This window comes from Fukomys damarensis, unplaced genomic scaffold (genome assembly GCF_012274545.1).
Source record: "Fukomys damarensis isolate Sample0158 unplaced genomic scaffold, DMR_v1.0_HiC HiC_scaffold_22, whole genome shotgun sequence".
Classification (NCBI taxonomy): Eukaryota; Metazoa; Chordata; class Mammalia; order Rodentia; family Bathyergidae; genus Fukomys; species Fukomys damarensis.
Genome location: NW_022900934.1, coordinates 21,042,700 through 21,067,267, shown reverse-complemented (window position 1 = coordinate 21,067,267; position 24,568 = coordinate 21,042,700). Strand labels below are relative to the sequence as shown.

The following is a 24,568-nucleotide window of genomic DNA, read 5'->3' as shown; positions in this document are numbered from 1 at the left end:
AAAGCCTGCTTTTCCAAACCGGCAATGCTCTGCCTGGCCCTCCACGTCTGACTGAATCTTCCCACAGGTCGCTACCTTCTGAAAAAGGGGTGAGGGCTTAGACTGCGTGAAGCAGACGGTCGGATGCCAGAAATGCCAGCTGCAGGAGGCTGGAGAGGGAGAGGAGGGATTGGCAGGCCCTGGTCCAGCGCGGAGCAACCACACACAGCTGCTCGCGCAGTCCCACAGCGCCCCCTGGTGGAGATGAAGTCAGCCACGGGTCCATAAGGACCAAGGTTGCCGGGGCTGGGCAGGGAAGGTGAGGTTGGGACCGGGACCCTGAGGAAGAACAGTGCCAGCCCCGCCGGGCATTGAGAGGGGCTCCAGGCCCAGTGGTACCTGGGCTCCCATTTTTGTGAACCTGCCCCAGAATGCAGGGTGCAGCCCAAGGGGACCTGTTCAAGATTCTGGGGCCTGAGTGCCTGGGCTCAAGCCCTGGAGACACCACACGCCTCTGTGGGACCCTGCGCTAGTCACCAGCTCGGAACCTCACCGTCCTCCACTGTAACATAAGGATGATGCTGAAAGGGCGGGAATCGCATGAGTTAATATTTGCAATTCCTTAGAACAGTGCTGTATGCGCGCTAATGCTATGTGGGTGCTCAATAACTAACTGTTAAAACTTTATACAAACTTTGCTCTTGACTCCTGAACATAAGTAGCTGTGTTTTTTGCTGTTGATGTTGTTTTTGGTACCGGGAATCGAACTCGGGGCCTTGTGCTTGCGAGGCAGGTGGGGGAACCACTGAGCTAAATCCCCAGCCCAGTAGCTGTGTCTTAAGAGTGAGAATATTTCAAATCAAATGACGACCAATTTATTCACAGGTTGAGTATCCCTTCTCTTGGGACCAGAAGCGTTTGTATTTTGGAATATTTGCATACACATGAAATATCTCGGGGATGGGACTCAAGACTAAATGCAAGATTTATATATAACTTTTTACACAGCTTGAAGGTCATTTTATAGGATGTTTAAAAAATAATATTGGGCATAAACTTTCTACTTGGGCTCAAAATATTTCAGATTTTAGAGCACTTTGGAGCTCTGATTTCCAGGCTGGGGAAGCTCTACCTCGACGGTGCTGAGTGTCCCCTCCCCCAACCTGCCAGCATGCTGTGTCTGTCATCGACTCTGGCACACTGCAGTTCCCCTGTCAGGCTCACAGGGGTGAGGGTGCAAGACGTGGAGGGTTATGTTTTTGGATGTCCTGGCTCAGCTCCCCAGTGGGCCACTGTCACCTCACAGAGCCCCAGGAAGCACCTTCCAAATGAAGACAGCAAGGGCTTCACAGTGAGATGGGCATTTGGAGGGCTTGGCCCCGTGTCTGGATCAGAGGAGGGCTTGGTCCACAAGGGTGAGCAGAAGCTGGGAGATTGCCTGTGATGCCCACCCTGGGGTGAAGAAGGCCAGCGATGAAGGGGGGATGGCAGAGAAAGGCCAAGGGACTTGCCAAAGCCCAGTGAGGGCCTCCGGCTTCCATGCGGACACTCTACAAGTCCCCTTGGCTGGTGCTGCCACCGGTAGCTCCCAGGTTAGGGCACAGGGTGGGTTGGGTGGGTTGGGGAGGGAAAGGCCTGGGTGTCTGTACCTGATGTCAGGGTTAGAGTCCAGCCTGCTGGCCTCACACTGCAGCCTGGCTAGGGTGGCGCCACCTTCCTGCTGCAGGCCCAGCAGACCTGGGTCTCTCAACACGGCCTCCATCAGCTCCTTGGACTTGCTCAGACACCTGGTGGCCTCCTGTCAGCAGTGGGAGGTAACCTGAGGACCAGTCCTCACTTTCCTCCTGGGCTCCCCACATCAAGATCAAGCCCAACTTCTCCTGTTTGTCCAGAGTCTGTGCTTTTATCTCTAATGCCTCTCCTCAAGCCACGCCTCCCCTCATCACCATGGTAACTGTATCTCCTGTGGGAGCACCCATCCTATTCTTTGCTGCAGTATCCCGCTGCTGCCCTCTGGCTCCCCCTACAGTCTGTTCTCCACATGGCAACTGAAAAGTACAAATCTGATCACCCCCCTTGCTTAAAGTAGTGGCTTTCCTGCCCACTTATAATGGAATCCAGCTCCAGGGCCTGGTCTTTGACTTGGAAGAGCCTTCAGTGCTCTCTCCTTTCTGTTCACTTGCTCTGCTTCACACTGACCTTCAAGTTATTCCTGTTCCCCTCTTAAGGGCTTTGCACATATTTATCCTCTGCCTGGAGCGCCACCCTTCTCAAAGGTGCCCTTCTCTTTCTTGAGCTGCAGCCCTCAACTTAAAGAGCACCTCTTCAGAGAGCCCATCCTTCGGCCGTGGTTCTCAGTCTTACTTCCATGGCATCTGGGCACAGTCTGTAACCACCTGTCCATTTCTTGGTTTGCTGTTTAATCACCACCTGTACCACTGCACTGTGAGCTCTGCCAGGGCAGAGGCGAATCAGTCTGGCACAGCAGGTGCCCAGCAAATATTAGCCAAGTGGATGAATGAAAGACAGAGATGGTTCTGCCGCCCTGGCTACCCCCACCACTGAGCGTGGCCCGTAGCGTCTGGGGTGTGGTGTGGCTTCCCTGCCCCGTGGCCCAGGCTCACCTGCACCCCCCCGGGGGGCTCGCCCTTCTCAAACTCCTCGATGGAAGCCCGCAGCAGGGAGGAGGCCCGTTGAAGCTCAGCGAGGAAAGGATCCACCTTCTGCAGGATAGAGGCCAGATTGGTGTCAGGCACAGCCAGGAAGCTGCTGGCCCCGCCCCAGAGGACACAGAGAGGCGTCAGGACAGAGTTCCCACTGCAGTGTCTCTAGGGTGGACATGAGAATGTGCACGTCTCGCAAGTTCCTGTGAAATGATGGTGCCCCTGTCCTGGAGGACCCCACATTGGACTAGAATCACTGGTATTGGGATGAGAAGGGGGAGAAAGAAGACAGGTCTAAGTCACCCCTGAACCCAGCAGGGAGACCTTGAGGAGGGGGAAGGCAGGGTGAAACCCACATCCTTGGCTCGGTCCCACTTCAGCCCAGCTCTGCTTAGGCTGTGAGGTCTTGAGTAAGTAATTTAGCCTCTTGGACCTTTGCTTCCTCCTCTGCGAAATGGAGATCAGCGTACCTCCTGCCTCCTATGGCATGTGAGGATTTGGTGGTTAATTTGTTCATGGCACTCAGAGCCCAGACCATACTGGAATTTGTCACTGCCACCAGCTTTATATTCTGGCCCATATAAGAGTTAATGGAAAGGAAAGCTCTGAAAGCTGCAGTATAGTTCAGAAGCTACTGGGTTAGCTGAGGTCTCTGGAGATGGGAAATGGAGCCTGGGAACAAGCAGGAAAGGAAGTTTCTCAGGATACACCATTGGCAATCTGGATATACAGCCATCCCTTGGCATGTTAGGTGGACAGGTCCTAGGACCCTCACTGACACAGATCCAAGGATGCTCGAGTGCCTTATATAAAGTGCTGTCGCATTTGCATACACCCTAGACACAAGCTCCTATGTACTTTAAATCATCCCTAGATGGCATATGATACCTAATGGAATGTAAATGCTATGTAGATGCTACGCTGTATTGTTTAGGGAATGACAAGGAGAAAGTCTGTACGTGTTCATTTGGCACAGACGCAATCTTTGTTTTCAGATGTCTTCGGTCTGCAGGTGGTTGAACCCACGGTTGTAGAACACACATATCTGTTCGGTGGACTGTCCAGCCTGTTCCAACCCAGGCACAGCTGTACAAAGAGGGTTCCCTAACCAAAACCAAATCCACCACGGAGTTAGACTGGTAGTAAAGAGCAGCGGTTCTCAGCGGGGTTGACTTTGCATCCCAGGGACCTGTGGCAACGCACAGTGACATTTCTGACTGTCATCATTGTTGAGGACAGGCCAGCGATGCTGCTCAACATGACCGGAGCACGGGACAGTGCCCTACGTGAGACAGTGGCCTGGCCTCAGCTGTGAGCAGGTGCTGTGTTCCCTGTGCCTTACGCTGTTGGCACTGCTCGTGCCCTTGTGCAAGTCACCCCCACTCGGTGCCCTCATGTAATTTGGGAATGGAAGATTCCTGGCAGGGGCAGTGGAGGGGAGGGATCGTGGCCTGGCAGGGAAGGAGCCCAGCACCGGCAGTTTCTTGGTTTCCTCCCGCCCACGGAGGGTGGGTATCTGCCCCCCACCCCAACCCTGAGCTCCCAGGGCCGTGTGGGGCCACAGAGCAGATGCCCATAAATCTACTTTCAGTTCACACAGACACAGCTCTGAGCATTGCCGGACACTCATCTAAGCTCTTTATCCACACTGACTCAACCCTCATAAAAAACCCACTACCCGCCCCCATTTCATGGATGAAGAAGCTAAGGCTCAGAGATGTAAGTAGCTTACCCTAGGTCACACAGCCGAGTTGGAATAGAACCCAAGCAGTCTGGCCCCAGAGCCTGAGTTCTTATCATTCTGCTCTGTGCCTTCAGTATATATATGTTTGTTGAATGACTGTGTTTGATCCCAATGGGGTTGATGAATCCAGGTGGCAGGACAGTGAAGGGGGGAAGGGAAAGAAAGGGAGTCAAGGCGAAAGCTGTGAGGGTAAACACCTGGAAGAATTGCACCCACTCGCCGTGGCAGTAGGGGAAGGAGCCTTCCAGAGCTGCAGGCAGCTGGTCGGGGTCCACATGGTGGCTGAGGGCCTTCAGGGAGGCCAGCACCTCCACCTGCAGACAAAAGAAGTGAGTCAGGAGGACCAGAGGCTCTATGAAGACAGATGTTTGAGAAGGTCCTGCCTCCATCCCTGCCCTGGCACGAGTCCAGCTCTACAAGCTCAGAAAAATCAAAATTCAGAACGAGACCCTTGTTAAGAAATGGCAAATACACAGCCACCCTTCCAACCTGTGCCCAAAGCAGACATCATTAATCAACCTCAGCACTCGTTCCCTCTGAGCTTGGCCCTTTCCCAACACAGCTCTCCAGGAAATAGCAGAATTTGATCAAAGCTGGCTCTGTGACGAGACTGCCCTGGGAGACTTGCACGGCTTTCTGGTGACCCACCAAGGTACTGCCTCCTCCTCGGGATGGATGGGAAAAGTCACCAGTCCTAACAGTGTCCCCCAGGGCACGGAGAAGCGGGTAGGTGGTGGCTTCTCCCACGCAGTGAAGTTTCAGATTTATGCTGAGGATAGCTTGGAGACTGAGGGTTGGGGCTGGGTTGGTTCTGTGGGGTTTCAGACCTGTCTGTCATCCCTGCTACTCAGAGTGTGGCTTGTGGGTCAGCAGCACCAGCGTTGCCTCTGAGCACACTAGAAATGCAGTCCCAGGACCATCAGTGCCTTCACTTCGACAAGACTTCTCAGTGCTTGGTCCTCCTACCTGAGCACCACTCCGCTCCTCACAGAGGAGGCTGAGCCTCAGTTTTAGGAGAGGCTTTCTGGGCAATCAGTCTGGATGTTCTAAGCACACTCAGGTTTGAAAAGCACATCTCTAGCTCACACTGTGCCTCCTTAATTAACCTGGAGAAAGAAGGAGACCTTGTGAGTTGCTTCCTGAAGCGGGGCAGGGCCGGTGCCCACATTCACTCTTGTGGGATATGGCACTAATGAAAGGAAGCCACAGGCTCCTTCCCACAAAGTTCCACGTCACAGAAATGCAGAGGGGGGCAGCTGGAGGGTGGTTGATGCACTGGCCCCTGAGTCAGGAGATTCCAGCTCTGTGACTGGCTTGCTGGGTGGCTTAACCCTCGGTTTCCCCATCTGAAAGGGGGAGGAAGGCTGACAGGAGAAGCTTTTCAGGCAGGTCTCCTGCCACGTGCAACTCTCAGCCACATGGCGGTGTCTTCCAGGAGTTGTTGGTATGGCGAGAAAGACGTATGAGATGTGAAAAAAACTAAGGAAACTGGATAAAGAAGATGTGGTTTTTCTATAAAATGGAATACTAGTCAGCCATAAAGAATGAGAAATTAGATTCATTCATGGGAAAATGGATACATATTGAGGATATACTCCTAAGTGAAATACATAAGTCACACATGTGTAAATACCGAATAGTTCCTCTGGTGTGAAAAACTATAACAGTACCTAAGATCCCAATGAGATAAATGACCATGTGAAATAGGAAGAAAAAGGCTAAAGGTGTAGGGCAAATGGGAAGGGTAATAAGGGGAAAATATGAGAAAATGAAAAAAATGGAAATAAAGTGTTGGTGAATGCATTGGAAGGGGAAGAGGGGGTGAAGGGAGGGCAGGGACAAGGGGGAAAAGGAGAACCAAGACCTGTTATGTAAAGGTTCAAGATCCTAATAATGACTGTAACTGTACTGTATACCTAACATGTACCAATAAACTCAATAAAAGAAAAAAAAACTAAGGGGAGCATGGAAATCAAACCCCCTTTATTACAATAAAGAGCACACTGCCATTAGCTCCCCACGGACTATCCCCTTCACCTTGGACACACTCATCCCATCCCCCTTGCTGCGTTCTGAAGCCGTTCTGGAGTCCTCTTTCGGCAGTGTCTTTGGTTGCCCTGTCACGGCTGCCTCGGTGTCCTGGATTCACTGACAATGTTTACCGTCCATGGTTATTTTGACTTTCGGGACGAACCAGAAGCTGCAGGGTCCCAGATCCAGTGAACGCAGGGGACGAGGACCTGCCCTCATGTTTCTATGAGGCACCTCGCCGTCGGGGGGCGCTCGGGAGCAGCATTCACCGCGTTTTCAATCTCACCTTGTAAGGACGCTCATGGAGGGCGTCCAGAACTGCTTCAGAGTGGCAAGGGCGATGGGATAAGCGTGTGCAGAGGGGGATGGGAGTTGAAGGAGATTAATAGCATTGCGTCTTTCGCTGTAATAAATTTTAAACATTGGCCACCTATTCTGATTGCGCCTCATAATCCACTGACTGATTTGGTGACAGCTGCTTTGGAGGCCGGACTGGAGAAGCTGCACTGGGCCTCGTGTTTCATTCCCCACACTAGGACATTTGAAGGCCGTTTCTAGCTGGAGATTCCTGCCGTTCTTCTTGCCCCTTGCCCAACAGGTCCCCTCCCACTCCCCGGGCTGCCTCTGCTCACCTGGATGTCAGGTGACACCTGCAGCCGGAGAGCATCCTCCTTCTCCCCCAGGATGAGCAGTGCGCTGCCGGAGGCCAGGACCACAGCCTGCTGGAGAGAGCCACCTCAGGGGCATCCCACCCGAGCCCTCATGAGCTCCTGACCCCCACAATGCAGCAAGTGGACCCAGGCAAGTGTGGGGCTCCCCACTGCTAGGCTTTTGTATGATATGTTTGGAGGCGGAGCCACCGCGGGTCGAGAGAGCAGCAGGTCCAAGCTTCCTTCCCAGATGCCCCACTCCTGCTGCCTCAGTTTCCCCATCTACACAACAAGGAGGTCGTGCCGTGAGGCAGGCACCTCCAAATCCCATCCACCCTGCTGCCTGTAATGGTGACGTGGAAAACTCTTCTCTCCACCCTCCTCTGTTCATGAGGTCCATTTGAGCCACAGGGATCAGTTGAAGGCTGGATGTCAGAAGTAATGAGGACTAATGGAAACCAGGAAACCTCTGCTGGGACCTCTGCAGTCTCTTACTCTTTCCCACTGTATTTAAATGAGACCAGGTGTATTTAGAGCCACTGAGAGTCAAAGTGCCACTGAATGGGGCACGTGGTATGATGGGAGAATAGTCCTCTCCCAGGACAAGGCTGGAAATGAAGAGAGGAACCAGATCTGGTGACAATATTGGAGCCCTTGGATCAAGCCGTACCTGAAGCTGGATTTGACTCCTGCACTATCCAGTTGCAATCAGTGAGCTCCCTTTGTCTTTAAGTCTGCTCACATGGGTTTTCTGTTCGTTGCCACTAAAACTCCCTGGCTCTTAGCTGAGCCGCAAGGCTCTCGGCATGTCAGAGTCCCCTGGTGACCCCAAGACTTGGTGGAACTCCACCTTCTACTCACCTGGGTGTCCTGCAGGGCGCTGACCAGAGCAGGCTGTGGGGGTTGTTTCCTGGCATCAATCACAACCACCAGCCCCTTGGCTTTATCTTCCAGCCTGTGGGTAGGAAACAGAAGTAGCAGTCTTCCTAGGTAGCCTGGGGTTCACTGGGCAGATGCGCCTAGTAGCAGACAGGGAAACTGGCTGCTGGAAGCCTTCCTTGAAGGGCAAACTGCTTTACTCCGCAAGACTAAGTTCCAATGCCCCTTCCAGGAAGCCCTCCAGGAGTTCTAAAGATCGCATTACCTCCTAACAAATGTATCTCCCAAGGGCGGGTTTTAATTGGTGGAAACCACATTAGAGACCCAGTTTCCCTGGCCAATGACTTGGGAGAATAGAGGTCACGTGACAAATCTCTGTCTAACGAAATGTGAGAAGTGGCTGGGGCCTTGGGAGGAAGATGTCCTCTCCTTTAAAAAGTTCTTAAAAGAGCTAAAGGCAGTGACATAGGATGCTACATTTCCTAAGTGGCAAGATGCTTTGAACTGGAAATTTGGTGACTTGTAGCCAAAAGCTACAAGCTTTGTGAGCTGGGCTGAGAGTGGGCCACCTTGCAGTGGTTCCTCAGGATTTCCCAGCCTGGCCCAACACCAGGACTTGTTAAAATACCCCACCCCATGCCACCCCAGACATTTTGTCAGCAGGGATCGGGTGAGGTGAGGGTGGGGCTGCCCAGGCCCTGGTCTGATGATCGGAGATTTTTGGGAAGTAACTCTCAACTTCCTTCAAGCCTTGTGATCACCCAGTTCACAGACAAAACCAGAGGAGTCCATTGGGTCGCAGAGCTGTGTCGCTGCCCTTAGTATCTGATGACCAGGGTGAGCTGCTTTCTCTTCCTGAGTCGAGTGAATACTAACAGTACCAGCCGGGTGGGGCTGTGTGCAGACTGAAGCGTGTGGTCACGTAAAGCTCCATCCACTGCATACAGTGAGAGGATGTAAACGTTTGCTGTTGCTACTGTCCTAGAAGGGGAAACTGAGGCACAGAGAGACTTTGTAGACAGGGAGAGGCGGTTCTGAGGTCTCTGACTTCACCTCTCTGCCACAGCCGCCTCTGTGCCTGTGCTGGAACCACGGTTTATGTGCAGACCCGTTTCTGCCATCACCCTGGAGGGCCCTGGAGGTGTGGCCTTTGCGAGGAGCCCTTGGGGCCCTGACTCCACCTAGTGTGAAGGTGGGCCCTGGGCAGGTGCCCAGCTAATGTCTGCTCAGAGCACAAGAGGGAAAGCAGCCCAGCCCACAGGAACCTAGTGGGTACCGCACCCCACAGTTCGGTGTTCAGTCCCCCACCCCTGTCATCCGTAGCCTCATTTGTCTTCAGAGCACACTGGTCATCTCAGTTATAGGTGAGGCTCAGAGAGGACAGGTCACTGCCCCAAGCTCTCCCAGCAAGGCAGTGGGGTTGTTTCTCTTGACTCCTGTGGCCATTTCTCAGCATTGCAAAGGGGGTCCCATTTCCCTTGCTAGAAAAGCCATTCTACCTTGGAAAAGAAGACAAATCCTAGCAACCAGCAGGGGCAATGATGGCAGAGGGAAGGTGCCAAAGGGTTCTACCCCTACCCCAGCAGAACTCCAGGCTGGGCTGGGAATCCACAGCTGCAGTCCCCAGCAATAGCGCCCTAAAGCTGTCCTGGCTGGGGCTGTGTCTCCAAGGGGAAAGAGCCCCTTCCAGTCTGTCCAACATGCAGTCTGAATGGGGGTCAAGAGGAATTGGGGAGGTGCAAAGAGTCATCCTGGGTCACCATCTTTCACTCTCATCCATTCTTTAATTCTCTCTCTCATTCATTTCCCCTTTTTCATTCATTCACAAATATTTATAATTCGTATAATAACTCAATTGTCATCACCTTTTCAGGGAAGACTTCCCTGATTCTCCAGCTGAATTTAGCCTTCTCACTCTTCCCAGGGGTTTACAACAGGGATTTGCAAAGTGTGGTTCCCCCAGACCGAACTTGTTAGAAATACAAATTCTCAAGCCCTCCCGGACCAGCTCTGCTGAGTCAGGAACTCTGCAATCTGGTTATCCAGCCCCACAGTGATTCCCACACTTGCTCAAGTTTGAGAACCACAGATGCCCAACATCTGTTTCTTGCACCACACTAGCTTTCCTGAAAGGCGCCCGTCCACGGTGGTTTCTTGCGCACTGTCCCTCTCTCCTGCCAGCCTGGGCTGGAGGTGTCCCGCCTCTCCCAGCATTTGGCTCAGGACTCGCTCCGGGGGCACCCAGCTGGACGGGTGGACTCAGGCCTCTCCACTCGGTCTGGTCAGGAGCTCTGGGCTCAGCGGGTCCAGGAGGGAATGGAATGGTCAGGGTGGTCCAGGTCCTCACCTGGGGATGCTGCACAGGTATGACAGCACCTTGGTGACCTCCGAGGCTGTGCACCATGGTGCTTTCCAGGCCTCCTCTGCAGTGGACACCAGAAGGAGGGGCCGCCCTGCCCTGTCTCGACCACCTGGAGGAGAGAGAACACATATGGTCAAATAAACTCAGGTGGAACTCTGGTCTGTAGGAGCCTCCCTGTGGGCTCTAGGCCTTTACCCACCCAATCCCTCTGTCTAGAACCCTCTTACTTTCCTTCTGGGCACTCTGAACTCCTTCATCCTTCAAAGACCTAGCTGAAAAGCCACTTTCTGAGAAAAGTCTTCTTTGAGTTCTTTTTCCACACTGAGGCAGCTCACTGTCCTTGGGACTCCTTCTGTAGAGGGTATTTTGGGAGGCAGAGCGAGCTCTGAGGTTGCACAGACAGGGCCTTTGGTCTGCCCTGTCTCACTGTGTGTCTCTGGGCAAGTTTGTGCCCCTCTGACCTCAGTCTCATTTGTTAGATAAGACAAATAAAATACTGGACCGCTCAGGTTGCTCTGAGGATGACATGAGCAGTTCCTGAGAACACTTCGTACACAGGCGAAGGCTGGGTGAATGGGAGTCATGATAAACGCACCTTATCTCTGTTCCCATCCCAGCCCACTGCCTGGTCTCTACTCTCGTAGACTTTCGGCCTGGGTTCCCGACAAGCTGAGTTCTATTCCTGGGACCCAGGCTGTGGGCCTCACTCTTTCCACCAGGAGTGAGCACAGCGGCTGACCCAGCAAACTGGTACATTTGTCTCCTCTTTCACCAGAGGCCCCACCCGAATGGCTCACCTGTCACCTCAGTGTGCCCGACCCTCCTCACCTCCCACCTTTGCTCACCCTGGTTGGCTTCCAAGTCCACCCTTCCCTACTTTCTCCATCTGGTGAAACCCCTTCTGCTCCCCACGCTCACCAAGATGCCACCTCCTCCAGGAAGACACCCTACTGCCTGCCCTCTGTACAACCTGCCCCCACCCCTGGTTCCCATGCACGTGTAAGCCTGTCTGAGACCCGGGGGTCTAAGAGCCCCTCCGAGGTGTCTGAAGCAGCTGACTGCCGCTCCTGTGTTTAGCACATGACCGGATCAGATCATGATGATTGTGACGGGCTGACCAGTGAGGGAGGGCTAGAGCAAAGCTTCTCAAATTCCGCATGCCCAGATCTTGCTAGAATGCAGCCTCTGAGCAGCAGGACAGATTCTGCATCTCCCCAGGCTCCAACGTGACACCGAGGTCATCAGTCCCTAGATCGCACTTTGAATAGAAAGGGCCCGAGCACTCAGGTCATGCCCTCATGGGACTCAGTGATCATGAGGCCAGTTTGTGGGTCTGGTTCCCCACCAGGTGCCTTCTGACCAGGGCTGGGCATACAGCCAGTATTGGCCACTGTCCATCTGATGACCCCATTGCCCCAGATGTTGCCCTTGCCTAACAGGTGGTGCCAGAAACAGACCATTAGTGCCTCAGATGCCTAGCTCAAGGTGGTGGCGCCCACACTGGGATGTGCCTCAGGCATCTCGGGTGGAAATGGGGAGCACAGCTTGGGGTTTATGGGGCGAATACGGTGTTACCTACGACCACCGAAAAACTCAACAAACCTCCAACAAGGAAACAAGGAAAAAGAGAGGTAATACCCGCTAGGAGCTGCAAAGAGAAAGGACAGTGCCCAGGGTCCTCTAAAGATGTATGAAATGAAGTAGAATTGCAGGACAGTTTCCAAAAAGCACTGGGCTTTCTTGTGTTCCCAGACCTTAGCACATGTTATCGCTTTTCTGCCTTTTGGCTAAGATCAAGTGTAGCACATGCTGTTCCCTCTGTCTGGAACCCTGTTCTAACACCTAGCTAACTCATACTCTATGACCGTACTTTACTTCCTTCAGGAAGCCTTCCCAGGTCTCTCCCCACCAGAAGCCTGGACCAGGGACCCCAAATCTGCTCCCACAGCCCCTGTCCTTCTCACTGTCACCATACATTGTGTTGCTACGACCTTTCCAATTTTCTCTACCACTAGATGATAGGCTTCCTGAAGGCAGAAAGCACATCAGACTTGTTCCCTCATAAATCCCCAGGGCTTAGTAGATATTTATTGAATAAATTAAAAAAGAATAATAAACACTTTCAGTATTGGATGCTGTTAGTGCTCTTGCCAAAAGCCACCCAGGCAGAAGAGCACTGATGCCCCAGAGGCTGGAAGTAGTGGCAATAAATGGCCCACAGATGCCTGCTTTCTGAAGAACTGCCCTTGGCTGGATTGGATGACTGGCTCACCACAGCCCTGTCCAGTCTGCTTCAGTTGATGGCTGACAGACCCAGGTTCCACCTGCAGTTAATGACTGACTCACCCAGGATCGGCTTACTGTTGATGACAGACAGACTCAGGATCAGTTTACAGTGGATGGCTGACACCCAGGCTCAGTCTGCAGATAACGACTGACACACCCAGGATCAGTCCACAGTGAATGCTTGACCAATCCAGTTGTAAAAAATAAAGCCAGCCCCATATACCTTAAGATGGAGCCAACTGGACAGTGTGATTCGTGCTCCAGAGCTCCCCATAGGGGCAGACCACAGCCTTGCTATTCCTTCGGCTCCACTGTCCAGCTTCCGGCCTCCTCTCCTGGGATCCCTCCTCCAATAAATCACATTCGCAAGGATCCATGTCCCAGCTCTGCTTCTAGGAAACCCAACAGCCACTTTGGCTCTCACTGAAGTCTGATAAATGGGTGGATGGAGGGAGTGATAACAGAAATACAGACAGATGAATAGATGGATACCTAGAAACTGTTTACAACTCATTCAAATCCTTCATGGAAGGATGAGGAAATGGAGTTCCAGAGATGAAACATGGCCTTCTGGGCTTTTCTCATGTCCTCCTCGCCCACCAGTACCTGAGGATGCTTTGGGATTTCCAGCTATCCCCACCCCCACTCCCACCCACCCCTGCGAGTCCCCCGGAACCTGGCAGGCAGGCTATCCTGGAGTGGAAGACCTCGGCACACATGGTCCTAATCCTGGGCTCAGGCCCTAAGGGCTCCTCCTCCAGGCCAGGGCCTCTTTCTGGGGGGCCTGCCGCAGCTTCTGGGAAGCCAGCTTTCTTCCCAGACAGTAGGTCTGAGTCAGCAACAGGGCCAGATGTTTTTGTCTGAGTTGTTCCATCTGGGGAAAAACAATAACAAAGAAAAGGACATTAAACAGAAGATGGATTTTCTGGGGGGACTCTAACTATCATCGATTTCCTATAAGCCAGGCATTGTGTTGGCTCCTTATTTCCAATATCTCTTTGAACCATCAAAGCATCTTTGTGAAGTAGGTGAGAACCCTATCACACAGATCTGAATGCAGAGAGATTAAGTACCCGGAGGGGTGTCACACAGCCTTATGTAATTCCAGACCTGTGAAACTTCCAGGACCTTAACATGCTGCACTGTGTACTAAACCAATGAAACCCAGCCTGCCTGGGCGGGTCCCTGTCCCTCACAGCCACAGCCAGCTAGGATCTGACCTCATCCAGATGGTATGCTCAGTGGAACACATAGGCATCCTACCTTTCTCCAGAGGTTTGGCTCGGTGTGGTTTGGGAGAGTACAATGAACACAGAACTTTCCAAGGCCCATCATGCTGGAGCGAAGTACTGTCCTGAGGCACAGGAGATCGCCTCTGCCCCTTCAAAAAGGAGAATTTGAGCCCAACAGTGGAGGACCCAGAGGAGGAAGAAGAGGAGGTGTTCTGACTAACATGGTCCATGGGCTTGGGAAGTCTTCTGTCTCCCTGCTTGGTCTTTTCCATCTTGGTTTCAGAGGCTGCGCCCACAGGAGAAGCTGGGGACAGGCAAGGAGAAGATGCTTGTCTTGGTCCAGGCCTGAGCTGGACCACAGTCTCTGGGTTTGCCAGAGGTTCTTGCATCTTGGAGATAGTTGGCTCTTCTGAGACAGCTGCCCAGAGGCCAGAGGCATAGTCCAGTGGCTCGTTGGGAACACTAAGGTAGGGCTGTCTCTCTGAGTTGTGGGCAAGCCCTTTATGCTTGACCTTTCTCTCCAATCCAAAAATACTGGGCTCCTCCTCTGAGTTTGCTGGCTTTGCACAATCCCAGTTTTGCAAGCCCCTATCAGGCTCCGAGATAGCCAGTGTCCTTTGAGACAGAGGAATCTCCCTAGTCCCACCTAGTTCCTCTAGTGCCCCCAAACTATACCCACTGGGCACCTCTACTTCCCTCCTGGGAGACTTTCCTGTATTTTCTTGGGAAAAGTCCAGGAGAGCCACGTAGTCTCCCTCTAAGGCCTGGCTGAGCCCACTGTCCATCTTGAAGGCCTCCTCCCCAGGCTTGGTTTTCTCTACCTTGATGAGTCCCGGATACTTGCTCCTAGATGTCCTACCCATTTCCTTGACAGAATTCTGGGCCAGAAGCACCCAGCTGCCTGTGGAGCTGGCCAGGTGCAGCTCTTGGGAGCTACTCAGATCAGGTGCCTCCAGTGGAAGGGAGTCCCAGGCAGGTGAAGGGACTGTCATTGCCTGGGGTCGACCATCCACAAACTCTGGGCTGGCGATCTTGGTCCAAGGCACAGGGGCAATCCCATTGTTTGAAGCCACCAGGCAGTTGTGCAAAGGTCTTCCCTCAAAGTCACTGTTGACAGCTTCTAGCCACTCTTGAGTGAAAATCAGAGAGTGGGATGACTCAGGAATGGGCTTCTTGTCCACTGTACGGAGGTCCAAGGAGAGGCATTTGATCACCATGCTGACGGACTGCTCCTCCCGGGGCTCCACTTGGAGGTAGAAGTCACCCTGGCGCAATAAGAGGGGATTGAGTGGAGCCAAGTGGACCACAACTTCATCCCGCAGGCAGAGTGGCCAGCCCTCGTGCAGGAAGAGGTGGTGGGTGTAGGGAGCCTGCAGAGGGAAGGACACATCAAGATCTCACCCTCAGATCTGCTTCCTTCCCTCACCCACATGGAATCCTGGACATAGCAGGGACTGTGGGAGCCAAGAGAGGCAACCGGGATGTGGCACTGAGGAGGCCCTCACTCTCTGGGCTGGGCAAGGCTTCCTCTCTTTCCTCACCCTGGTCTTGGCCCTGACCTTGAAAACAGCCTAGTGGCCCAAAGGAAGATGCTCTGAAAGCAGGTGCTATTTAGCAGGTGCCTTTCCCCTGATGACCTTCTTGCTCTGCTCATGCCTCCTCCCCTTGTCTTCGAGTTCATGCCATAGCCCTCCACTGTAACCCAGGGAGACACTGGGTTGAAAGTCTGTGAGTAGTACTTAATTGCTCAGAGTCTTCATTTCTCTATCTGCAAATAGGAATAATAAACTACATTAGTACTGGTGGCTTAGTATGAGGGTTAAGTGATATGAAAACCAGTCCAACACCTGGCATATAATAGGTAAATGTTCAATAAATATTAATTCTCTCTCCTTTGAACAACACTTATCCTTTTTTAAATTGTGGGATTTTTGTGTGAAGATATAAAAAAATCATTTGCTGCATTTATTTCCTCCTCTAGTTCTAAGTAGAGAGGTGACAGCATGAAGCAGGAGCCATGCTGAATGAGAAGCCAGGAGATCTGGCCCTGCCACTAGCTTCAGGTCACCTTGAAAAAGCCACTTCACTCTTTCATTCTGACCCCAGAGTCATTCCAGGATTGAATGGTAATCATTTATTTGTTTGTTATTTATTTAATTTTCCATTAGAGGGTAAGGACATGGCAAGTGAGGCAAAACATATATATGTCAAACAAAGGTGCCAGAAATTCTCTGAATAGACAGACACAGCAAGTCACCCTGGAGCAGGCCAGACCTGAGTGATCCCCTCTCCATGGGGCTACATGGAACAGTTAAGCGTTGACAAGAAACTACACCTATCTATTTCTGCCTGGCGTTTGGCTTCAGTAAGTCCCAGTTTTATACAACTTGGATGCCTGTATGGAAGATCCCCAGAGAGTGACTAAAGGAACAGGTGTTTCCTGATGTTATTAATTGAGGAAAGCGTGAGATTTGACTGTGTTTGTTCCCCGAGGCGATAAACTAGCCCCTACCTGTGGCCTGCAGATCTGGCTGTCTCCAAAACCTTTGCATCCGTGATCTTTCCTGAGCATGAGTGACGCCTCCCTTTCCATACAGCCCCCACGTCTTACGAATGCCTTCCCCACCTCCTAGAATGAGACTAAACAGCCCAGCCTGGATTTTACAACCAGCGAAGCAGCAATGAGGTGACAGCTGTGTTAGTCCTGTTCGACTCACAGTAACTCAGGCTGCTCAAGCATTATTATTCTCATTTACACGCGTGACCACTGAGGCTCACAGAGGGGAAATAGTTGCTTCCAAGTCAGCTGAGAAGTAGCAAAAGCAGGACTCTGCCGAGTTCTTCTAGTGGGAGTGTGATGTGCCTGTCCCCAAACCCTGGTGGGTTGCATCTGAAGGTGGGTGTCTCTGGGTGATGGAGAGGAGACCTAGAGCTTGCACTCTAATTTCCAACAGGCAAATGAGGAAGCTGGAGAAAACCAGCGACAGCTAAGAGCACTCACTGCTGCCAGACTCCAGGCCACCTGTGGTGTCACCTGTACGTTAGCTAATCATTTATTAAAATTCACACAAGGAACTGAAGCTCAGCGAGGTGACATGGGTCCCCAGGTTCAAAATGATGAAGCCTGGATTCAAATGTGGGTAGCTAACACCGGAGGCCCTCTTGTGAATCCCACAGTGCACCCTCCTGCTGTGGTGACATGAGTTGGCCTGTAATTCCAGTCAAATTGGATTTGCCTATAATTAAAAATGAAAGTACAGAAAGGCCGTGACCATGTCACTGAGCAAACTGAGGGACGGAGCACTGTAGATGTGGTTTTAATGGCCCAATACAGGAAGTGGCGGTTGTGTGGCTTGTCCAAGAGAGGAAATGAGGCTGGAGAGGCTCTGAGTGAAATAATTCCAGCGCATAGGTGGCTGCACACACTTCCATGAGAAGTTCCTGGAGGAGAAGCCTACAGGACCAATTCTTATGCGTAGAAAATCCCTATGTGCTGGGCCCTGTGTGGTACAGATTGAACAGATGATCTCTCTTCTGCCCGCTCCTGACCATCTCCACCCTGGTTCCTGAACAACACGCACAGTCTCCATCCTTACTGTGCTCCTTGTTGGCTACATCCCAGACAGGTAGGAGCAACCCAGGAAAGGCTGGTGGACCTAAGGCACTCTTTGGGGGTCTTGAGGTAGAGTGGCAGGGGGTGGGTATTAAATAACAGCAGTGCAGGGAACAGTTAGCAAATCTGTGAGGAGTGTGGGCACTGCCTGTCTGGGCTTCTGAGGACTTGATCCCCTCAGAGATCTACCCACCTTTTTCTTAAGTCTCATCCTCTCACCACAGAGGCAGGCAGGCACATGACTCAAGTGTGGCTAATGTTAATGCCCTGTTCCTCTGGACATAGTGATTGGTCTAGCAATGGACACGTGATTTATGCCTGGCCGATCAGGATCTTTCCTTGAGGTGGTTTTGTTGTTGTTGTTGTTGTTGTTGTTATTGTTCATTTGTTTTGGTGGCACTCAAGATTGACAGTGAGCTACATCTACAGCCCATTTTTAAAAATTTTTAAATTTTGAGAAGGCCTTGCTAAATCACTAAGTTGCCCAGGCTGTGGGCTTGTTTATGAAACTCCTGACTTAGACTTCCAGAGTTCTTGGATTATAGGCATGTGCCACCATGCCGGGCTCCTTGAGATTTCTCTCTCTGTAGCTGCTCAGGAACAGTTCATTTTCCTTTCAGGGCAGGAAGTAATCTTAGAGCTTTCATGGGCCCAGCTTTGGAGCACCCAGCTGGAAGAAAGATACTGGCAATCAGGGAGAAAGTGTCTTCAGGTGTTTGATGGGTGAATCGCCTCAGGCCTGATCTAAGGGAGGATTCTGTCATTTCCAGCTACCAAGTCTTGCCTAAAATATTTTTCTCTCCTCTTTGCCCTAAAAGAGGCCCTCTTGAGATTTGAGTTTGAAGGAATCTCCAGGGACAAAAGCAAAAGCCCTAATGCCCGAGGGCTCCAGAGAAACTGTGGCACATTCTCTGCTATTTCTGTGGATGCTGCTTCGTTTGGGCCAAGGCAGCCTGGTGATGACCACATTCCAGCCCCATGCAGGCTCCTCAATGCCAGGGCGGCTCCAAGGATGCCTATCTGTAGGCCTCCCTTCCTGCCAGTGAGCCCCAGATATCAGAGGGTAAAAGGCCAGGTGATGCTCCCACTCCACTTGGGAGTCACTTGGAAAGCCACCCCATGTCTTCAGTTCTGCCTGTGAGACATGACACACAGCAGCCCACCTCCTTCCCTGCTCCCCTCCTGCCCCACGAGCTTCTGGGGGAGCTTGGCCCTGGCTCTTCATCCCTGCTGACTTACACAGGCAGCTTCACGCACTTGCTCACACAGGCGCTTGGCGGGAATCAGGAAATCTAGGAGGAAGCTCAGCCCATCCCCCTGGAAGTCAGAGTCCAGTAGCCGGAACACCTGACTCAGGACAATGGGCGCAGTGGACTCAAAAGGCGGGTAGAGGCCTGCCAGGGCGTGCTGGATGGCGGCATCCAGTGATGGAGGGTCCTGTGGGGAACAAGAGGAGAGGAATGAAAGTAATAGTGACAATGATACAAAGGCCCGTGGTCATTATCTGTAACCTTCCAGGTCCCATGTCAAGAAAGCCCCTGCTAAGTCTCTAACCTCCTCTTCTACCACCTCCCATCCTTGCCCCTCCAGCCACCGTGGCCTTCTTTCCTATTCCTCAAATACACCGAGCACGGTCCCAGCTCAGGGACTTGGCACTGGCTGTTGGCTCTGCCTAAATCCTGTTCCTCAAGATGTCCTCATTGTCTTGCCTGCTGCAGATGCCATCTGTTGGTCTGATGAGGAATGGAGGAACACGAGGAGTCATAAGGGTCAGGGTCCAAGGGAAAGAAGTCAGTCCCCCAAATCCCATCATCTGGCTGACCTACAGTTTAGAGGTGGACCGCACAGATCAGGCCCCCCGGTCCACAGCGGATGTGTCGGTGGCACTAAGTGATTGTTTCACTGAGTTTGGGGTGGTTTGTTACACAGCAATAACTGACAGATATAAGCCAGAGCTCCAGATGCATAGACCCAGCTGCTTCCTGAACGACTTCCTCCAGTGGTCAGTCAGGCAGAGACCATCAGCACATCACCCCCAACTCAGCAACTTCCCAAACCCTGTTTTCCTCCCCAGCGATGGCCCCATCCAGGCAGCCTCTGAGGCTCTGCCTCCTTCAGCTGCTTCTTGACTCACCAACAGCCCTCAGCCACGCTCCATGCCATCTCCCTTCCTCCAAGAGCTCCCTCAGTACACAGTGCTCCTCATTCCCTGCCCCTGCACAGGCTGGGCCTCCACCGTCTCCTCCAGGGAATTGTCTCTTCCTTGGTCACCAGCCCCTCATCTTCCTCACTGCAGCCATCACAGTGACCTTTCTCCAAAATAAACCTGACCTTGTCAGTGCCCTGCTCAACATCCCTCGAGGGTTCCCGGCTGCCTCCAGGAAGCATCAGCCTCCAGGCATCCAGCTCCCTCGGATCTGGGCACTGTGCTCAGCCCCAAGCTCATGGCCCCTCTCCAAGCTTTGGCCACAGTGGTCACCAGTGTCTCCTCGTTCACCTCCAGGCCTTTCCTTCCTCCTGAGTGCCCTCCTCTTCCCAGCTCCTTGTTCTCTGAGGCTCAGGTCATCCTTCACCTCCTTCAGGTCTTCTCTGACCTCAAACCTGTCCCCTTGTGGCTAGGAGATCAGACGTCCCCTTTCCTGAGCTCTTCTCTTACAGCGCCCCTATGCTAGCAGCTCCCATGCGGATGGCCGCTCCCGGACGGCAGGTGTGCCGGGCAGAAGAGCCTGAAGATGCCTACATCCTAATTTCCAGAACTGAGGACGGTATTACCTTGCAGACAATGGCAGACCAAGATTGCAGTTAGAATTAAGGTTGCTAATCAGCGGGCCACACAGCAGAGATTCTCCTGGACTCTGCAGGTGGGCCGTTGCATTCCCAAGAGCCCTCAGAAGTAGGAGAGTGAGAGGGGGCGTGACTATGGAAGCAGGATTACATAGAAGTCATGTGCTGGCTCTGAACACAGAGGAAGAGCCAAGGAATGTGGTCGGCTCCTAGAAGCTGGAAAAGGCAAGTAAATGGATTCCCCCCGAGAGCCTTCAGAGAAGAATGCAGCCCGGCTGTCACCTGGAATCTTATCCCCACAAGGCCTCTAGATCCGGAGAACTGCAGGATGATAAATCTGTGTTACTGCAGGCTTATCTGTGTGTGATCATTTGCTGCAGGAGTGACAGAAAACACTGCACACTGGCTTCTCTTCCCTCTGGGTCCTCCACACCCGCCCAGGGGCTGGCACAAAGTAAGTGCCCAGTACACTGTGTTTCGGGATGAACCTAGTGTCCTTCCTTGAACCACATTTTACATCTATAAAATAGGCAAGTTGGACAAGCCCAGAGGTTTGCAACAGCTGCAATGAGACCTGAGGATTCTGACTTTCAACTCTTAGAGAAACTAAAGGAAGCCTGGCTGGGAGCCCTCTGGCTAAGGGGCTTAGGGGTGGAAATGAAGAAAGACCCTGAAAAGGCAGAGCTTACTAGGCGGGAAGGGTCCCCTTTCTGAATGAGGCCTTGAGAGACAGACAGGAAAACAGAACAGGGACCTTGAGTAGGAGGATGTGGCTCTATCCAGCAAGATTGCCTGGCGGGCACACAGCAGAGGCCCAAGTCCTTCTCCACTTGTAGCCCATGCACGGCCAAGCCCTGGGCTGGCCTCCCTCACAATGAGCAGGTGATGACTGAAGGAAGGAAGGAACGTCTACAGCCCCGTTCTGAGGAAAGAGGGTCTGGGTCCTGGTGCGGCAATGGACCGAGGGGTGACTGCTGACAGGGACTTGATGCCCACAGTGCACATTTCCAGGAGGGGCAAAGGGTCTTCACTGTGGCAGCACAGGGAAAGGCTCGTCCAGCCTGACGCCTCCTCCAGTGCCCCCAGCCCTCACCATGCAAGGTCAGACCCCAACGGTGCCCACCCCTGCGATCCTAGTTCAGCAGTGGGAAACGGGACAGAGGCCCTCAACTGCCCTCTGTGAGTACATGAGCACACCGAGTCCACCAGACTCGGGCCTCTCCCCTGCCGCACACCTCCTCCCTCCATCCTGCCTCTTCTGGACCTTAGCACACGTGACTGCCATCCAGCCTTGAGTAGACCCTTCGCTTTCTGGGCCTCTTCCCTCCATGCAGATTAAACGAGGCCAAGTTGGTTTCGCTTTGCAGAAGCTCACCACTCATTGTCACATTCATGATATTCTTTGCTTTTAACGACTTTTGTACTATTACCCTGTTTTTCTTCAGGTCCACTTCTTTAAAAATGCACAGACAAAACCCAGCCAGACTGCTAGGGTTCAAACACTACTTCTGTCTCCTACTGATGGGTTTGACCAGGACAGTTACTGAACTCCCTATGCCTCAGTTTCCTTAGCTGTAGAACAGAGATCGTAATGGTACCCGACTTAAATAGTTGATAGAGATTCAGTGGGATTGTACATGTGAATTCTCTGTACAGGACTAACGTTTAGTAGGTGCTCATTAAGTACCAGTCATTACTGATATTCTTGTAGTCCTATAGCAGTTAGTGTCACATCGCCACCATAAATAGAAAAACCTGTGTCAACTTGTACGGATAGAACACAGATGCATTAGTTCATTGCGTGGGTTTGATGTTATTTATATAAATAAATATTTATATTTATTACACATATGTATAACTATATATCAAGTCATTCACTTCTGGTCTGTGATATATCTGATGACCTAGCTACAAGCTGCATCCAACATCTAGGAGGCAGTGACATACACTGTCTCTGGTTAATGTGCCTCAGTTTCCCCATCTGTAAGTGGAATTCTAGTCTCCATCACAGCCTGCTCAGCTGATTGTCCTGGAGATGCAAGGAGATACTGAGGGCACAAGAGGGTCTCGGGAAAAACCAAAAGGCACTGCAGCTGCTGTTCTTGTTGTCATCTATTTTTACCCACCCTGCCAGAAGCTCCGGTCCCACCCTGAGGGAAGACAGGCACCTTCCTGAATCTGCTACCATCAGCGCAGTAATAACAGCAGTTCCCCAGGCATCTGCTATCCATCAGGCCTGCAATTTGTGTTCTCTTGCTCAGCCCAGGCTGCGAGGTCAGACCCCAACAGGTACAGGGAGGGCTGACCTTGCTCAAGGTCACAGAGAAGGAGAGAGACAGAAACTGCGCTCCCACCCTGACCTGGGTCAGCTGAGTCAGCGGCCTTTCCCTGCCTCCTGCTGCCTGCTCTGCTGGGGAATCGCCCGCCACAGGGGTGGCCTGTGCAGCTGCCTGTGCCTCCCACTTTCCAGTGGGGCCTAAAGAAACTGTTTACCGCTGGAAGAGCAAGTCTCTCGGACTAAAACGCCCTTGGCCTTCACAAATTGGCTCGTGTCTCCACGCAGTGTAATCATTTACGGGTGGCCAGTAAAATGCGAGACTGCTCCAAGTTAACAGAGCTCTGCACTCTGCGCCAGTGTGTTACCTGCTACAGGCCTGAACTCCAGGGGCTCCTAAGTATCCAAGTGTGGGGGTGGGGGGGAGATCACGATGAAGGAGGCCCTGGTGGCTGCAGAACGGAACACTGGCCACTCGCCATCCCAAATCAACCTGGCAGCCCAGCCTTCTACCATAGGAACCTGAACGCCATTGGCCAGACCTGAGCCCCTCAAAGTGATTTCCATGAAACTTAATAGACGTGTTTCCATTCCTTCCCAATGCGGCAGCCTGGCAGGCCTTTAGCTGCTCCTCGGCAGGAACTGCGGAGGGTGTGAAGCTGAAAAGGAGAAGGCGAGACCAGCCGGAGCCAATACCACCTTCCAGCCCCCTCCCCTACAACCTAGGGCCAGAGGAAGGGGCTGCTGTGTGGACCCTGGACCTGCACAACCAGGCCATGCCTGGCCCCTACATGGTGCTCTTGATCTTCTAGGCTGACATGGGGACATTCGAATGGTGCTGGAGGACACAGAAACTGGCTACTCACAAGGGTGATGTCAGGGCAGGAAGCAGCTGTGTCCATATACTTCTATTTTAATGTCTTTGCAATGAACTGCTATTTATCATCATCTTAAGTCTATTTTAATCAAGCAAAATGAACAGATACAAAATGTACAGGTTGATATATTTTCACCTATATGCAGACCCCTGTACCATTACCCAGATCAATATACAAAAGATTTCTACCATCCCTCCTCTTCCTCCTGACTCCCCGCACGACAGGACACATCTTTATTATAGATTTTTTAACGAAGAATTCCCATACAGTTTGATCTACAGAATGCGTATGAGCCCAGACACAGTCCAAATGGGCATTAAATAAAGTGTTAACTGCAGTTACCTCAAGGGCTGTGAGTGGAAGGGGCCTCATAAGGCAGCGTTTTAATTTTCATAGTTCGCTGGATTTTCCAAATGTTCTGTAACCAGCTCGTATAGCTTTTATAATTGGGAGAAAAAAATAAAAGTGTGATTTTGTGTATTTTTAAGACTGGGGCCTTTTTAAATGGTCTCACCAGATGTTGTTAGCTGGGCCTTCTGTGATGTGGGCTGAATGTTTCTTAAAGATCCAGATTTATCCACTTACTCCAACATGCAAAAATTTTGGTTTCATTTAGCATCAGCTGCCTCCTTGCTGGGAAAGAGAGAAGGCTGAGAAAAGCTGAGCTAGGAAGCCTTCCCATTGACCCTTGATTCCCTCTGTGGCAGAAATGTGCAGGGAAAGTGAAAGTCTGCCCCTGACTTGCCAGGTGACCCTCGCCTCAGTTTCCCCACTTGTAAAAGGGAAGCACTGGGTAGATCTTTCTCCTTCTTCAAGTGGGAGCATTCTAGATCGAAACAGAGGCAGGTTGGCAGAGATTTGGAGCTGGAATGTGGGTCCTAAGTGTAATCTGCTGTCCTCAGTTGACATTGCTCAACCTCAGTTGGTGAGAAAGTTTCAAAAGGTCTCATCCACCTCCCACCTCCCTGCTTCGGGAGAGTCTGCGCCAGGGACCTGGCAGGGGACATGGAAGACAGAGGCAGCCTCCGTGTGAGACAGGGACCCCTCCAGCCCCTTGGTGAGGGCTCTGATCAGCTTGGTATCAGGGGACATGGAGTGCACATGCCACTTCATTGGCACCAGATGCCTGCGGCTTTGGCCCAGCGCTACCAGGTTGAGCGACTTTTTTTTTTTTTTTTTTTTTTTTTTTTTT

At 52.1% G+C, this 24,568-nt stretch overlaps 1 protein-coding gene across 6 annotated transcripts in view; it reads right to left on the bottom strand.

Moving 5' to 3' along the window:
* Kiaa1755 (KIAA1755 ortholog) overlaps window positions 1–24,568 on the bottom strand; it is a 36,628-nt gene that overhangs the window by 7,015 nt on the left and 5,045 nt on the right. For 5 of the 6 annotated variants that reach the window (XM_010640053.2, XM_010640052.2, XM_033767130.1 and 2 more), the window contains exons 2-10: window positions 18,679–18,876; window positions 13,858–15,196; window positions 13,271–13,468; window positions 10,294–10,417; window positions 7,929–8,022; window positions 7,050–7,139; window positions 4,584–4,700; window positions 2,604–2,702; window positions 1,629–1,777 (exon numbers count right to left, since the gene is read on the bottom strand). In XM_010640053.2, coding sequence (XP_010638355.1) covers window positions 1,629–1,777; window positions 2,604–2,702; window positions 4,584–4,700; window positions 7,050–7,139; window positions 7,929–8,022; window positions 10,294–10,417; window positions 13,271–13,468; window positions 13,858–15,196; window positions 18,679–18,876 — 2,408 coding nt within the window. The remainder of the gene's footprint in view (window positions 1–1,628; window positions 1,778–2,603; window positions 2,703–4,583; window positions 4,701–7,049; window positions 7,140–7,928; window positions 8,023–10,293; window positions 10,418–13,270; window positions 13,469–13,857; window positions 15,197–18,678; window positions 18,877–24,568) is intronic. The other variant, XM_033767131.1, reaches the window with a different exon arrangement.